The sequence below is a fragment of the Microtus pennsylvanicus genome, chromosome 13, assembly GCF_037038515.1.
Source record: "Microtus pennsylvanicus isolate mMicPen1 chromosome 13, mMicPen1.hap1, whole genome shotgun sequence".
Classification (NCBI taxonomy): Eukaryota; Metazoa; Chordata; class Mammalia; order Rodentia; family Cricetidae; genus Microtus; species Microtus pennsylvanicus.
The window spans coordinates 24,155,996-24,174,262 of record NC_134591.1 but is presented as its reverse complement, the minus strand read 5'-3'; the positions used below and the strand labels follow the sequence as shown (position 1 = coordinate 24,174,262).

The 18,267-nt window shown below is 43.3% G+C and overlaps 1 protein-coding gene across 5 annotated transcripts in view; it reads right to left on the bottom strand.

The window, feature by feature from the left end:
- Adamtsl1 (ADAMTS like 1) overlaps positions 1-18,267 on the bottom strand; it is a 376,592-nt gene that overhangs the window by 134,643 nt on the left and 223,682 nt on the right. For all 5 annotated transcript variants that reach the window (XM_075945016.1, XM_075945018.1, XM_075945014.1 and 2 more), the window contains one exon: positions 17,981-18,110. In XM_075945016.1, the coding sequence (XP_075801131.1) occupies positions 17,981-18,110 (130 nt within the window). The remainder of the gene's footprint in view (positions 1-17,980; positions 18,111-18,267) is intronic.

Genomic DNA, 18,267 nt, shown 5'->3' with positions numbered 1-18,267 from the left:
CTCAAGAGCTGTTAGCTTTTAATGGGTTCCAATAGGACTGTCGAGCAGGATGGCATGGTGCTTTTCCCAGGGTTGGGCAGCCCATAGATCCATCCATTGCAAGTCTGGCTGCAATTTTCCTTGGAGATATTTTGCTACCTCTGTCTCAGGAGGTTGATAAGTGAGGGTCCAGAAGCAGCCAGATATTGGTGTAGAGGGTAATTAATTCAATCAGAGATGGGAGGCACACATGCCACACATCCAAAGAAATTAGATACAGACACATATACACACATAGACAAGACACATACACACAGATGTTAGAAACAGGCACATGTAATCAGAGATACACATACACACAGAGGAATGTGCATGCACACATTGATATTCCCTCTGGACACTCATACATCTACACACACATGTGCATGTGCACATGCACACATACGCACACTCATACACACAAGCCTATACATGTATACATACATGTGTCCATGCACACAGACACAAACATGCACACACGTTCTCTCTCTCTCTCTCTCTCTCTCTCTCTCTCTCTCTCTCTCTCTCTCTCACACACACACACACACACACACACACTCTCACACACACACACTCTCTCTCTCACACACACACATACACACACACACTCTCTCTCTCTTCCTCTCTCTCTCTCTCACACACACACACACTCTCTCTCTCTCTCTCTCACACACACACACACACACACATACACACATACACACACTCTCTCTCTCTCACACACACATACACACACACACACTCACACACACACACACTCTCTCTCACACACACACATACACACACATATACATATACATACATACACACACACACACACACACACACACACACACACACACACACACACACACACACGTGCGCGCCTCTCTGGAGAACAGGAGGATATTCTTCTCACTGGTGTTCTGCTTGTTCACAGAAGCACCTGCCCTTTCTAGACCCAGATTTTGTTTACTGGAGAAAGTGAAGCAGAGGGCTCTCACAAACATTTTCATATTTACCACACAAAAACTACCTAAAAATACTTTTCAAGTTAGGCTCAAAGACTTCTTTGTGTCGAATGTGCTTTACTTAGATGTTTTGTTATCTCGGGGCAGTTTATTGGACTGTGCCTGTCTAAAGTCTGAGCAAACAGAAATCTCATATTTGGATACCTATTGGCTTGTTAAATCGTTCCTTTGTTTTTGATTTTACATGATGCTATTTTATTGCTAGGACTCTTAGTCCTGAAACACTGTTTTTAAACACACTTGGATCTGATAGAACTGACAAAGCACCCTGATTCCCTATTTACCAAGGAGAAGGCATGTGAGCATACTGCCAACATATCACTCTGGCCACAGATACTGGGTGGTAATATCCCAGCGCTGGACTCTGCGTCCTCTAGTGTTTTATACTGTTGGCCATGTTGCGCTCTGAATGTCAACTTGTTTACTGAAGAATAGGGATGCCGCTAATTACTCTGCTGGCTCCCAGTGCTCCCTACTAGGAACTGCCACAAGGACATCATATGTGTTACCTCACTTGTTCTTCATAGCTACTCTGCTGTAGCTGTGCTCCTTTATGTTGTGGCAATTGAAATAGCTTACAGATCACACAGTCAGTAAGGATGCAGGAGCTAGCCCTGTACTTGACCGAGAGTTTTGACCTGTATTCTTCTCTGTTAACCTTTCGCTTGTTCAGGGAATCAAAAGCAAAGCAGCTGAAGGCGGCTGCCACTGTTATTCTTGTGGTCATTGCTGCTGTAACATTTCCCATGCACAAGAGACAGCAACAGGAAAACAGGTCTTTTGCTTATTCTTAGAATTGTTAAGTTTAGAGTAACTACTCTATTTAATTTTGCTTGTTTTTCACTTACAATGAGTTGTTTGACTTCATGCAGCCTAGTATTCCCTAGGTCACATGGAATATTCCATACTTTTCCAGCTAGGAAACCAGGGAGAGTTACACACTCTGAGAGCTGAATTCTGAATAACAGTAGAAGCCCTATGCTTGGGAAAACCATGGTGTTTTACTCCATACAATATGGAGGCCAAGTGAATTTCCAATTTATTTATCCTACATTACTAGGGGGAAAAGACCCCAAAGTCTGTGAATGCAGTCATTTTGAAATTTCCTTCTTTTATTTCTCGTTTTGCTGGTTAACCTCTACTCTCCATCCCCAAACAATCAGGGGTCATTGCTGACGACTGTGGACACAGAGTGTGAAGGTCTGCACCTGAGGAACTGGTCTTCACAGAGCTCCACATATTATATCTAAATGTTGCTACTAAAGCCGGGCGGTGGTGGCTCACACCTTTAATCCCAACACTCAGGAGGCAGAGGAAGGCGGATCTCTGTGAGTTGGAGGCCAGTCTAGGCTACAGAGCAACTTATAGGATAGGCTCCTCAGCTACACAGAGAAACCCTGTCTCGAAAAAGCATAACAAACAAAACAAAACAAAAGCCATCCCCCAAAACAAACACCACCACCCCAAAAAACACCCCTCCCCAAAAAAGGAACAACAAAAACCAAATGTTGCTATTGAAGGACTAAACCACAGAGAACAAGTAAACACATTTTGCAGAAAGGTAAGAAAATCTTCCAGTGAAAAATATATTATGTCTACTTGTGATTCCCTGGCCCTCAGGTCCCCTGTCAAGTGTTCTTAGCTGCTGGGGCCTCCTACAAACCTGCCCCCTGAAAAGCCAAATGCTCATCAGAGAAGCCTCACGTACACTAATGATGAGCCTATGCGCTTGCCCTAAGATGGGTGCTATCTAATCCTTACTGTGTGGATAAGGAAGTAAAGACAGCAACAGGCTAAAGCCTTGGCCAGGGACAAGGTCGAAGAGCAGCAGGACCAGGGCTTGAACTGAGGACCTGGCTCTGCGGCTGCAATCTGGCTCACCACAACAGCCTTTGAGTCTTCCTGTTTATCATAAACTCCTCGTTCGAAGTTGGGAATCATGTTCCAGCTTTTAGTTTGCACACTACCAGCCAACGTCTGCTTGGGCCAGTCACTTAATACTGTTGGCCTCTTTCCTCATAGATAAAATTCTAGAACTGGACCAAGTTACGCTCTGAGTCTATAACCCGAGGCTCTGAGGGGGACTCATCTGTCAAAAACTCTAGACAAGTTTACTGGCTAAACTTGCAGATTTCTGGTTTCTTAGAGTGTAAACAATGAAACCCTGCAATCTTTTGATCTTTCAATGGTAAAGTGATGGGATGTAGTGAGAATTAAATAACCCCCAAATTATATTTTCCAGTGTCATAAAACAATTATTATATTATGCTAACTCCCAAATTCTTTCCATGGCCCTGATCCTCTCAATCACCAAACATGAGGGAACCCTGCTTCCAAAAACTGGTTGACCACATTGTGACCCATAAAAAAATATGGATTCACTGGTATAATGATGATCCATCAGTATTATCTAGCGTGAGGCATAGGGCCTAAGGAATGGGGCACAGGTCTGTACTTGCAATAGCAGATACTAGCCCGGTCATATAGCCTAGGGCTTGGGGAAGGCATCTCCAAATGTCTTATGAGGCAGACTAGCAGTTACAGAACTGGTAAAAATGCTAGGGTGAACTTTCATTTTGAGTTTATTTACTAGAAATAAATATGGAAAGGGAGTTTTATACATTTTGGGGTCCAGACAGCTGTTGCCAGACATTATCACCATGCATACCAGACACTAGTCTTTATGTCAGGAGTACAACCCACTGAACCACACACTCCACCTGTCTGATACACAGCTGCAGCAAGATGCCGTGTGGTAACAAGCAGTCTCGTCTCCGCCGAGCTTCTGCAGAATACCTTCCTGGGGATAGTGAGTTCACAAGGGTGAGCTGGAAAACAGCACCTACTCTTCTAAATCCAACTCACATGTGGTTTCATTTCCCTCTGCCACAGGTCAGCTGTATCATCCGCCTCCATCAATTTAAAAATAAAAATCGGCGACAGTGCCCATTTTCACATAAAATATTTCTAGGTGTGCCTGGGATATGCCTTCAAATCTGTGTAAGCGCCTGGCAGGTAACACAGAAAAAAGGAGAGAGAAATGCGTGTCTTCCTGGCCGCTAAGCCATCAGCTTCCTGTCTCTCTTTCCCCCAATTGCAAACAAATGGGGTCCCATTACCAGAAGACTGCAAAACATTGAACTCGACAGCGGGCGCATCTTGGGAGAAGATCTGGTTTTATGTCAGCATCTTCCCCATACTAGAATTCCAACATCATTTTATTTTTTTTCTCACAGAGAAGAGCATTGATAAATGGTGTCTGTCTAGCTGTGGTGGATTTTTACATTTATAAATATCTTGCTTTTAACAGTTTCCTCCTGTGATTTTTATCCCAAAGCTCGACAAAGTTTAAAACTGTATGAGCTTTGGGTAATGTGATTTTCGTGGGTTGCTCAGCCAGGCAAGGAGTTGAGGCAGGAAAAATGTGATGGGTGGGGGAGGGGTTGGAGTACCTGTGACCCACAGAAATGGTGTTTTAAGTTCTGGAAAATTCCCTAAGTAGGTGCATTTGTTAAACAGGCTTCATTTTTTTCTTGTCATTATGATCTTGAGTCTGATTTCCTAAAGTCATCCCTGGCACACTCAGGAATGATCTAGAGAGTCCTCTCCTGTGCACCTCTGCCACTAATGAAGCAGGAACCCATGTGGCTAAAGCAAAGGCATATATTTCCTGACCTCTTCTTTACTCCTTAAACTTTAAAACAACTTGAAGATTGACTTTCAAACAAACGTCTCTTAACACTGCCCTCTGTGTGTGTTAGGCAAAGCTTCCAAAGACACTTACACAATAGGCAGTCTTTTGGAAGAGAGATCAGACAGCAGGGGCCGGAAAACTGATCTTCTGAAATATCTCATGTGGCAAGGGATGAAGGGATGGCTCAAACAAAACGAGGGAACAATAGCTCTGTACCTCGCACTTATGTGACCCCAAGCTTCACAGAGTTGAGAGAGCCTTGCCAAATGTTCTTAACCCAAGAGTTTGTGATCCCTGAGTTTACAGCTACGGATGATGGCATGGTAGAGGGATTGCAAGAACCAAGCTGCCCTTGTGTTCCCCTCTGTTGCCCCATGACGCAGGGCAAAGAAAGTGCTTTATAGGCTAAGTCTCTCTCCTACCTTCTGAAATAATAGAGGTGGTTAAGGGAGCAGAGTTTCCAGGAGAACTCACGGAAGTATGGAGATGATAGACAGGTAGTGTCCACAGGTACAGAGGTTGAGGGAACCTTCAGTAAATTGATCTGATGCCTTCATACCAGTTCCTGTGATTGCTGGTACAGAAATATGTCAGCTCCCTAGTTATTAAGCATAACTACAGGGACCTTTATACAGGAGAATCAAGTATTTTAAGGCTTACCTGAGAAAGAGAAAGGGCACAGATGGCCAAGTACAAATGACCCTAAAGGCTTTCGGAAAGTCTATACTGAAATTCTTATGCAGTATCTAAGTTCATGTTAATAGCATGGTTGATCAGAATTTTAGGGGGAAAAATCTCTTTGACATCTACAGTGATAAGATAATTATCTAGGTGGCTATCTTCCTCAATCTACATTCGATGACCATTTGTTCAGTTTATATGTTAATTGCTCATGTCTCACCCATGGCTCTTATGCCTTGCCTGGCGCGAAGTGACTGGTTTGTACAATGGTCTCCCATTGTACTTTAGTGCCTGGCCCAGGATCTAGGACTCAGACTAGTTTTTTCTTCCAGAGCCTATAGCAGAGAAAGAATTAAAAAATGTTCACGGAACTAAGCTGGGTTTTCCTTTAGTCAGCAGAAAATTGCTACCCTCCAAGGGCTGGAGTTAATTGTGGGATACTTTTGGATCAGACATTCTCAGGAACTCCAATTTTCTGAAGTCCACAAAAATTGCCTACTTCCTCTAAATAGGGACAACTTCTTATAGAGATATATAAACCTACCCCCTCTGAAATCCCAAACTAATACCTGTTAACTTAATATTGCTAGGTACCACATGGAGCACTTAAGGCTCATATCCTCACAACAGCCCTTTTGAGGTTAAAGAGGAAGAGACTGAGCTCTGAGAAGTTACACAAGCTCTCTGCAGCTGAGCTGCTGGCGAATTCACACGCACTGGATCTTAACCCTAATTTGTCCAAGTCCACAATCTCAACTGGAGCTTGAGCTGAGAAACGTACATCTCGGTTGTTTGTTAGCTCAAACAGTTTTGCATTGTTATTATTATTACTTAGTTGAGGGATGAGGAGGGAGGGTGGAAGGAATTGGAACGCTATGCTTTTCATAATAGGTAGAAAAGAGCCAGCTAGGAATTTGGAAAGTTAAGAGGCAAGTTGTTGAGAGTAAGCCTCAGGAGGAGAGGCAGGAGGTACAAGCAAGCTATTTAAAAATGACCCAGAAAAGGAGGCAGGGAGCTAGTTTGGCAGAGGAGGGTGTGTTTGTGTTTGTGTGTGTGCATTTGAGCAGGCACAAGCTCAGGAGGTGGTGGTAATTCATTACATTAGCCGACCTCGGCTCAGCACAAACTGGGGCAATGGCTGTTTGTGATGGCAGAGCTAAACCTCAACGTGCCAAGGCAGCCTCCAGCATCTTCCAGGTTTGTGAGCCTAGGCTACATCTTTCTTGATGACTCAGTATTTCTTCCTCAGGAAAAAAAAAAGATTGTAAGGGAAAAGAAGTTCTATGCTTGCTGAGTCAGCACAGGAGTTTAAAGGATTCACTTAGGTCTGTTTGAGCCGTCTTTTTACACGCTTCATTTCCTAAGGCTTTGGCTTTGCCCCGAGAAGTGTTGGCTCTGATGGGTTTTTGACTCTCTCCCATTCAGTGCACGCTCTCTGCAGGAGCTGCTTTCCGTTCTCGGTAGCTGGAAGCATGAGACGAAGAAAAGAAGACCTTATAATTTGTTAGCTTTTCTGGGTTACGGGTTACAGTCAACCAGTGTTGATACTTTCCCCAAAGGTAATTCCCGGGCCTACAAGGATTGCCTGAAATAGAAAGGGAGCAGCCGGAGTGATGGCGAGATCTATAATAATCATAGATAAAGGGAAACACTGACCCCTAAGCTCTTAGTGACTGCTTTATAAATCTACCACTTGGGGGTTATGTGTCTCTCTGAACCAGTGGTTCTTCACATGTGGGTTGTGCCCCCTTTTGGGGCCACATAGTAGATACCTTTCATATCAGATATTTATATTACAATGCATAACAGTAGAAAAATTACAGTTATGAAGTAGCAATGAGACAATGTTCTGATTGGGGGTCATAACATGAGAAATTTCATTAAGACAGTTGAGACCCACAGAGCTAAAGACTTATTTATCTCATATCTAAATGCAGGATGGGAATAGGATTATCATACGCTTATCGGGAAATTACACATTATAACATATATTAAGAGATTGGCACTATGTCTGGTGTGGTGACTTTAATGATAAATACCCCCATTGGTTAATCACTCAATTTTTAGTTGGTGACAGTGTTTGGAGAAGTTCTGGAACATTTAGGAGGTGTCATTTGGTAGAGGAATTACATCACTGGGGATGGGCTTTCAAGGTTTACTGTCTTACCCCACTTCCTGCTCGCCCTCTGTCCTTCCTGTGTAGATAAAGATATGGTCAGACAGCTAACAGCTGGCAGTATGATCATTAGCTCTTTGGCCCCATAAACCAAAACCAGCTCTTTAAAGAAGGTGCTTTTGGTCATATTCCATCACTGTGACAAAAGAGCAGTGAATACATCCTGTCTGGTATATTAATTGTAACAAATAAATGTAAGCTTTAGAACACTGTATCTCATTCAAAGCAGGGCTCAGGCTACTGTCTGCACCACAGCTGGGTTTTCCTTGCTTTCCTCCTCCACTCTCTTTGCTCCTTTTCCTTCTACCTTCCTTATTCCCTTGCATATGCATTTGTGGAGACAACCAACTATGAAGAGCACAATTTACGTAAACTTCATGATTTTGTTCTGACTCATCACAGATACCGTGGCTCATTCTCTGCTGTCATCTTACTTGCCACAGGGACTTCCATCCCCCCACTCCCCATTGTGGGTCCTAATACATTAACATGTTTAGGGATTGTGGTGGTTTGAATAAGATGGTCCCCGTAGCCTTATATATTTGAATGCTTAGTCATGAGGGAGTGGAACTCTTCGATAGGCTTAGAAGGCTTAGGAGGCATGGCCTTGTTGGAGGAAGTGAGACTGGTGGTAGGCTTTGAGGTTTCCAAAGGCCACACCAGGCCCTGCCTGCAGATCAGGATGAAGCTCTCAGCCTCATGTGTGTCACCACGCTCCCATCACTATAATAATCGATAATAATAGACCAACCCTCTCCAACTGTAAGCAAGCTCTCAGTTAAATGATTTCTTTTTTAAGATCTGCCTTAGTCATGGTGTCTCTTTACGGCAACAGAACAGTGATTAAGACAGGGATGTTGAACTCTGTCTTCTTTGTCCTCGTTTCTTCACCTCATTGAGGTGCTTAAAACTCACTTTATCAGATTAATTAATAGTGCCAACTGTAATTTCCCAACAGGTTCTACCTTCTGAAGAACTTGTGGATTCCATGGAGACCAGCTATCCTGCTTCCTTGTCTTGTGCTGCGAAGCCAGATCCTTTCAGGCAGGAGGCTGGCTCAAGGCTAGATTCTATTTATAGCTTCTTTTAACTTTTCCCCCACTATTACTTGGTTAACAGATTTTAGGAAAAGCTGCAATGAGTAGGAAATAAATACAAAGATCTTAGACCATAAGGCTTAAGGAATTGGGAAGTTCCTTGTTCCTCTGTCTGCTGTAGAGACCAGCTGACTGCTTTGTGTGCTCATCCTTACAATCCCCCTCTGTTGTCAGAATAGTTATCTTTGTTTGATAGGAAAGGCAATTTAATCACACAGGAACTAAAGTAGGCAGCCCTGGACCCTAAAGAAACAAGAACCACAACATTTATTTGAGTTCAAAGCCCCACCTTGTTTTTTTATTTTAAGTGAACTTCATTTTTCTGATGGGGAATATTTAGCATCGTGAAGTCTCCTTTTGGTGTTTGTCTTAGTCAATGTTCTATTGCCATGAAGAGACACAGTGACCAAGGCAACTCTTACAAAAGAAAGCATTTACTTGGGAGATTGCTTATGGTTTCAGTGCTAATCTGTTATCATCATAGTGGGGAGCATGGTGGCATGCAAGTCGGCACGACCTGGAGTTGAGAGCTTCACAACCTGATCCATAGGCAGGGAGGCAGCAAGGGGCCTTCAGTAGGCTTTTAAAACCTCAAAACCTAACCCAATGACACTCTTCTTTCAACAAGGCCTCATCTACTTCTAAAAGGATCATAGCTCCCAATCCTTCTAATCCTTTCAAACAGTTCCACTCCCTGGTGACTAAGCATTCAAATATATGAGCAAGCCACAGTGTTCATCCCAAATGTTTCCTCATTCTTGTCAAGATTCTTCCTATGGAAAAATGGTTTTCAAAAAAAAAAAAAGAAGAAAGAAAAAGGAATCAAAAACACTGAGATGCTAATGAGCTCCCTCTCCCAGAGGCACATGTACTCATAATGAAAATCATGGCTCCTCTATGTATTTATACTGTCACCCATACAGGAGTAATGTCCTGGGAGAAGAAATGTCCTGGCTTTTTTGAATCACGTGGCTAGATCCCTCGAGTGGCCCAAAATGTGACTTCTGCCCACTCAGGACTAGTAGTGATAGCACAAGTTACAGAGTGTGGACTGCCTTTCCCTGTCCCAAATGTAGTCTGTGACTCTTGTATGTTTGTCAGGGCCAAGGACAATAATTACCCAAGGACAGTACAGGAAGGCAGTAAACACAGAATGTGGCTGGGAGCTGGTTTATTCTTTCTTGCCTCTGTGGTCTTAAACATGTCTTCTGAGCTATACCTTTCCTGAGTCTTTTTGCAGCTTGGGCTCTCCCAGTTTGAGAGACATCAAACTCTAAAGAGCTCTTTAGCTAAACTGTTTATGAGGCCTTCTGCTTAAAACTTCCAAGGAAAGCTTTGTGTACACTCAGGGGCCCATAATAATTATTTTAAAGCTTTGCACAAATCTTTGACTATCATTAGAAGCAAACTGTTGGGAAAGGCAAAAAAATTTAAAATATGAAATTCTTACTTTGAGAGGTGCCGTTTTCATTCTCCTAACTGCCTGTAAGCGGTAACATTTCTGAACTGTCAGAGCCCCCAGTTTTATCCTACATCCATAGGATCGTGCTATCTGCTGGGGGCACTTCCATCCTCAGGGTGCCTGTGAACAATGGGACCAGTGACTGGTGTATGTATGGCAGCTTTGGTGCAGTGAAGAATGTTGGGGCTGTTTAATTGATATCCACCTTGGACAGTCTGTAAGACATCAGGATTTAAAATATATGGGGCTGAGGTGTATCTCCATCGTATAGAGCTTGCATCGTATGGTTGTGGCCGTAGATAGAATTCAAGTACCAAAGCAAAACAAAACGAAACTTCAAACAAGTGGCCATATCCAAAAGACAAAACCTTGACCATCCTTAAGACCTGGCATTCCCAGCTGCAAAGAATAAAGAGGGTTTTGCTCATAGCGATAACCACAGCATGATATGCCTGGCATAGGACAGTCAATGCTTACTCAATGGAGACTGAATAAAGAGAAATTCTGATTATCTTTAAGGGCATCATAAACCTCTCAGTAGAGGGATGCGGTGCATTTGATATTCTTTGCACACATACACATGTAAAAAAGGTGTTGTGAAAACATGCAGCGTTTCTGTCTGCAGCTGCCCTTGGTGTTTCATATGGAAAGGGAAATCTTATTCTCAGTACGTGTCATGGTTCTTTATCATGGAAACCAGTTCCTGTTTTATGCAGAGATGTTTCTGTGCATTAAATGTGACCCCAGGTATTTTTTTCTAATAGAATCCATGCATAGTTTCTTTCTCACTTGCAAAACTTTTTATTCTATAGGAAATAGTCCCTATCTTCAAAGGATCCCAGAATGTTAAGGCTGGAGGGTTTCGGTGACCAAGCATCCTTAGCTAGCATGCTGATGATTTCCTTTATGACACCCTTACCTGGGGCACCACTATCCTGTCAGCTGGACAGGCTAAATCAGCACACTCTGTGTTACTGGAGAGAGCAGGCAAAATGCTAACATTTGTACTGCTTTGTCACTGAAAATCTCATGCAGAATACATCATTTCTTATTCTGTCACAAGAAATAATTTGAGATACATAGGTGATAAGAAAAGCTAGCCATCACTATTTTCTTGTCTTTGATGGTCAGTAAGGGTCAGTAAGACTGGTCCTTTCATGAACCTGTTTAAGCTCTAAACACCTCCATCCCCCCAACCCGGCCTGGCCTCAGTCTGTTCTTTAAGGCACTTACTTTTGGTCCTTTCCTGTGTTCGGAAACATGTTCTCTTTCCTTCACCTGGATGACCCCTAGTTCTTGTCCTTACCATGCACCACAGGCTTTACCTCCTCCAAAAAGAAGCCACCTTGAAGCCTCAAGCTCCCTCAGAAACATGTAATGGCCTTATCATCATTGAAGTCTTCCCTCAACAGATGTCATCTTCAAGATGGGGTTTTGTGTTTTGGTCATTTTGAGGACTGGTATCAGCAGCCTGTTGGCCATGAAAATGCCCGTTTCATTTTGACTTTTTCAGAACTGAAATGTAAAAGGCTCCCTGCTTTAACTTTTGTGCAGAAAGTTACCAGTGGTCAATGGTCTATATGAAGACTTCACAGAGGCAGGGTTTTGAGGTCTAAGGGGACATCCATTTTTTTTATGTGTTAAGAAACCAGAAGAAGCTTCCTTCTTAGAACTTGTCAGATGGCTTTACCTAAAGCTGATGTTTGCATCTTTTTAGGATAAGTCTTACATTCTTTTAGGTGACATGTTGAAATGGTACATTTAGTTGCTCAATTTTCTCTCTAGCCTCACATGATATAATTTATGCATACAAAGTTGATTTTAGCCTCCTGACAAGGTTGCTTTTATTTTTGTTGGTACCAAACTGTTACAGAAAACCATTCTGATCCCTGGGCTAACATTTCTGGTAGAGAATTAGCACATGTGCTCACTGGCCCAATGAGTCTCAACATTGAAGACGCTCATTCCTCGGTTGTAACCTACCCATCAGAAGAAGAAAGGGAGAGGGTGGAAGATAGACCTGGATATACCAGAGAAGGCAATGGCAGTAAAAGTTAGCACTCCACTGACCAGGGAATGGCCTCCAAATCTGGACTTAATTTCTCTGGATGCTGGTGAGCTTTGGTGAGATTTTGCTTTATAAACTTAAAAGTTAGTGTGGACAGAGTTGAAAGGCAGCATGTGGAAGCTTTGGGGAACCAGCAGAAGATAAAGCAATCTTTAGAGAACGTGTTGAAATAGCAGCCCTTAAAACAAGACCAGGGGACCTGCGATGCTTTGAAATCTCTATCATCTAAATAAAAACATGGGTGTCTTAAAAGGTGACACCTTTTGCTGTGGCCATTTTAAGCAAGTATAAAAGAAAACTTGAAATCATGTGCTGTCCATGTGCACGGGTCTTGTTAGTGCACAATAAAGTGGGCGTTCTGGTCTGCTTTTAAAGAGGGGACTCTGTGACCCAAACACTCCCCTTAAATAAGGATTCCCAGCTTCTCTTATTCTTGCTAGTTCTAAGAACAGTCCTAGGCCTGAGCAAAGAGTCTGAGGCTACTACAGGGGGTGGGGAGTGGGAGAAGGAGAGGGAAGGGACTGAGCATCATTCCTGGAATTAGGAGCCTCCCCCTCCACTGTTTATCTCCTCGGCACCACTCAGCTGTTCTCTGCTGCACAGAAATAAAAGTTTAGTTTAAGAAGTATGTTAGAACAAAGCTGCAGAAATTGCCTGGAATTTCCTTCATTTTCAGCCATCTGGCTTTCATTGCTGACTCTGTTCCCCTCCTCCACATCCATTTACCAAATCTTTTCAACACACGCTGGCCAAGCTATCAAATACTTATAATTAATAACAGTCATACAGTTCTTTTTTTAAAAAAGTGGTGACTTCTGGCTTGCATGGGCTGCTCATGTCACTGCTATTATAAGGCAGGGAGGTAGTCACTTGTTTATTAAGACAGCTGAGATCTAATCAAATTTGTCTTGAATTTAAAAGAAATCATGCTTTCATTTAAATTACAACTATTATTTCTCAGCAAAACTAAAGACAACATTGCATTTTTTTCTGAGTGACTATTGTGATTCTCTTTTATTTTTCTTCATTATTAATTTTTGAGGCTCAGGTACCTCAGGTGGGCCTGGAACTCATGACCCTCCTGATTCTACTTCTGAGCTCTGGAATTTTAGCCATGTGCTCTCATAACTGGCAGGAAGACTTGAGCATGTGTGTATGTGTATATGTGTGTGTGTGCATGTGTGTGTATGTGTGTATATGTGTGTGTATGTGTGTGTGTGTATATGTGTATGGGGAGGTAGGGCATTGAACCCAGGGCTTTATGAATGCTAGTCAAACACCCAGACACTGAGTTATATACCAGCACAGATCCAGTTATTGTTACTGCTGTTGTTATTATTGACAGAGTCTCACCCCATAGCCTATGCTGGCCTGGAACTGACTATGCACAGCCTAGGCTCACACCAAGTCCATGGCAATCCTCTTGTCTCAGTACTCAAGAACTGAGGTTGTAGTTGTGACTCACTATATCCCTCATTCTAAAAAGTTATCCCATTTTAAAGGCAAGAATGAAAATCTGAAGACATCCATAGCCTTTAAAAAGTTAGCTGAAAGTGACCTGAGAGGCTTAGATCTACTTGCGAGTCTTTTTGAGTATTCTGGGATGCGAGAGCAGTGCTAGGTGAAAAATTGAGCTTTCTGAGTAATAAATGCTGTTCGAGATGGTTCTTAAAAAATCTTTTAAGAATTTAACTCCTGCCGGGCGGTGGTGGCGCACGCCTTTAATCCCAGCACTCGGGAGGCAGAGGCAGGCGGATCTCTGTGAGTTCGAGACCAGCCTGGTCTACAGAGCTAGTTCCAGGACAGGCTCCAAAGCCACAGAGAAACCCTGTCTCGAAAAACCAAAAAAAAAAAAAAAAAAAAAAGAATTTAACTCCTGAATACACTGTAATCATATTATTTCAACCCTTCCTTCCCTCTCCAGTTCTTCCCACGTCCCCTTACCTCCTCTTGACTCATGGCCTCTTTCTCTATAATTATTGTCAGATTGCCGGGTGTGCGCGCGCACACACACACACACGCACACACACACACACACACATAATCTACCGAGTCATGTTAGTGTTGCCTGCATGTACATGTGTTTAGAACCAACCACTTAGGATTGGAGAACCTATAAGGAAGTTTATCCCTAGAGACAACTGATTCTCTCTCCCTCAGCAGGCATTGATCGCCTATAGTTCTCCATCCAGGGATAGGGCCTTATGTACCTTTCTCCCCCAGACAAGAGCACGTTGGCTGGTGTGGTCACTGCAGGTCATGAGCAGGCAGTCATACTGTTCATAGCTCACGACTGCAGCATCTCTATCATGTCGAAGACACTATCTCACAGTAGCCATCTGGACCCTCTGATCTTTCTACCTTCTCTTCCTTGGTGTTGCCTTGAGTTTTAAAGAACAGGTTTCTTCATGAACTACTTAACTGATTAGAACACCCAGAAAGAATCTATTTTTAAAAGAGCAAACAAACTGGGAACGGGAGACTGATTGCTTGCCCCACAGTGGATCTTGGCTCCTTTTAACAGTCCTCTCTGAGCCAACATTGCCCACTGATGACACACTGGGGAAGTTGGTGTAGCCCCAGGGACTCAAGTTACTTAGTGTTCAATATGCACAAGGAGCTCCCTGCTCCATGACAGTAACTCCTTTCCTATCAACTTTGAAGAAAGCTCTCATTGGTGGTCTACAAACAAGGCTGCATCCAATGCTTTACAGTGAACTTCAGGGAAGGTTACAAAGGAATGAATATTTTTCCTCCACAGTCTGATCCCTGCCCTCCCAGTATCAAACTTTCTGCTGGTTATTGCTCACTACCAAACCTCTTTGTCCCTGTCCCCTCTGTCAATGTCCCCTTGTATCCGTCTTTACTTTGAGTATACTTTTCTGTATAATAAGTGGTAACATAAATGATATAACCCTATATATACATTTTATCTTGACGATTAAAGCCTTGAGTTTGTGAAAAGGAGACTAATAATGGCATTTTAAACATCTCCTGGAAGATGGGAGGGAGGTGAGAAAGAGGATAGGAATAGCAGTGAGACCTTCCAGCTCTCATTCATTCATGCACTAAACCTTGCTAATTTCAAACATGGTTCCTAGATCATTGAGATCAAGAGAGAAGGATCAAGACAATAAAACCGAGAGTAGGAACTTTAAAAAAATTTAGCCTTTTCCTTAGAAACTACTGTTTATTTGAAAGTTCTCTAAACAAGGTAAGCATTGTACACATGCACACATTTGCGCACAGACACACAAACGACAGCTGGAAAAGTCAGAGTGTCCTTCCAATCTGGCGACATACCTCTCTTGCTGTGAGTGAGCAGGCCTGAAAGGGGCATGTGAGAATGCTGGGGGGAGCCAGCCATGTGTTTCTGATACCAATCCAGCATCACACAGAGGACACCAGAAGGACCAAGTGTGGGCCTCAGAAGAGACTCCAGAAAGACGCTGGATGTTATAGCGTTTGTCCCAGTGTATAAAAGACTGGTGACTTCCTCAGCAGCAGTCATCAAACTGACAACTCCTAGAGGAGAGTGCTTATCTTAACCCAGTATCTCCTCACAGACCCTAGCAAAAGCGTGAAGCATTTCTGTATGTGGTATAGACATGCTATGGTTTTCTTTTTCCCCCAGAAAGCATGTGGAGTTTATCAAAGGCCAAGGGAATAAAAGATTGTCGAAAGTTTGTGTCCATCATAAGATACACAAAAACAAGCAAGCAATCAAGCAAATAAAGAAAACCAGGGACCGCAGAAGCCTGCTGAAGAATGGTGAACTGAAGATGTAAATAACCCCCGACTAGATGTAGGGGAGAAAGGCACATGGCTACCCCTTTACCACACATGTGTATAATCTTACCCCAAGGAGACTGGGAAGAGGGGATTGCTCTGAAGGTACCCTGAAATAGTCCGCAGGAGAACCAACTAAAAAGGACCAGGGATAAAGCAACCTTATCTAAATTAACCTTAGTGAGCTCTTTGAGAATGAGAAAGCATTCTTGTATATTATTTGTTATTATTATTATTTTCTGCTCAGAGAAAGAATAGATTCAGTGGTTACACATGTCAGCGATTTCCACCCAGTCCGAGAACTGACTCCCTGGCTTTGCCTTGGCCCACCACAGCATTGGAATGTGCTAAAATGAGCAACATAAACAACATCAGTTGTTACACACAGAAGGGCTGGTAGCTGTGCGAAATGTCTGCCTGTGGAATAATGAATTCTCATGGGATATTTGCACACAGCACGGCAACCGCATGGTATCTTGTCCAATAATTTCATTTTGTAGTTGGGGGGACAGAAAGAGCACTTACCTTGTTCAAGGTCACACAGCTATTTGGTGGCTGGCAGGAAGAGACCCTGGCCTGTTAGCTTTCTAGCCAAGGGTCTTGCAGGCTTCTTTTAATATGGAACACTGTCACTAAGTAGAGGAGTTTGCATACTTTTCTAACCAAGTAAAGCCATGGGGTCACACACATGAACAGCCGGGAGGTTTAGACAGACGAGAGACTAGTTGTGGCAGACACACATGCCTATAGCAGCTCTGATATAGCCTTGTATGGGGTTTCACAAGCTGGATCTAGCTTCTCTCTTGTCTGATTCTTTGTCTAGCCCTTGACTCTCTAGTTTTCCTTGCTTTTGTTCTGACGAGTGGAGAGCTGCTCCAGGTAGGTGGCTGACTGCCGCCTAGGAGGACGTGGTGCTGGGGACCATATCCGCCTCTATATTTGAAGGTGAAAGCCCAGTCTTGCCATTCAGATCAATACATGGAACAACTTTGGTGACCAGAAGGTCACCATGGAGCTGCGCCATGTGATTGGAGAAGTTCTGAATCTGTCTCCTTTAAGTCCCAATGAAAGGAAACTTCTGGAGCTGTCTGAGAAGGAAGATTATCAACACACAGGCTTTACTAGCAAACTCCCGTTAGCACCTGAAAACAATATAGCGACTCCTATATGATGTGTTTTGCATAGAAATGGGAAATATTCAGAAGCAACATTCCTTTCATATCTAGGACATGACCTTATCCAGTGACATTCCTCAACGCAGCTGTAGATTTGAAAGTCTGGCTTTAGTGCCTCAAACATATCCCTTCCAAACCGGAATTGTACAGAGGGTTTGCTCCAAAAAAAAGAAAAAGTATCTAAAAGGCAAATTTCTTGAGACACCATAAAATTGTGTGGACCAAAGCAATGATTGGATTGATTAGTGAAGACTCAAGGTTGGGTGATAATGAGATGCAGGCAAGGCTGAACAATGAAATGCTCTAATTGATTTTACGCATATGGAATGATACACACATGCTCCAGTGCATTCTAGAACAAATCTGCACGCTGTGTGCATGCAGATTTCACAGTGGGTCAGTCATACCACCCAGATGCTTTAGTACCGTACACTCTGTAATTTGAATGTCAGCTTATTACTGCGGTGTGAGGGCTTAGGACACAGGCTAAGAGGCAGCGTAGATCATGAAGTCTATGTCAGTTCATTTTCACTTCAGGGGCAAGCAGCAGAATACTGCATGTGCATAACAGCCATGCCATAAATTTGCTTAGCGTATGGAGCCTCTGGACTATATGACCACTGATTGGGCTAAAATTCCAGGGCCCTGCTTTCAATTAAATTTAAGTGGATTTGACTAGAAAGTTTGAACTGACTACTAATTGGTTTTCAAAACACTGGGTAACAATAAGTGTTCCTGTGTTGCCCATAGAGAGATGCACCCAGTTCAACATACGCTCACGGTTGGCAAGGGCGCCAACACATCCCTTACCTTGCTGGGCAGGGATCCAAATTGCAGGACTTCAGGAGCTGTGGGGGCCGTCGGCTGGTCACGCACAGCTTCTCATCAGCAAGCTCCCTGGTCTGTTTGTTCAGGCAGCTCACCACAGCCTCCTGGACACCTGGGTACAAATCACACTGTCAGACCAGAGTGCAGAGTGGGTGTGTGTTCGGGTGATGAAGTGTAGACAGGCAGCCGGTGGGAGGCCTCTGAGGGGTGGGACTCTCACTGCACACAAGGGGCTACAGTTGGAAGCCCAGCGCTGCCAATCTTGTCAA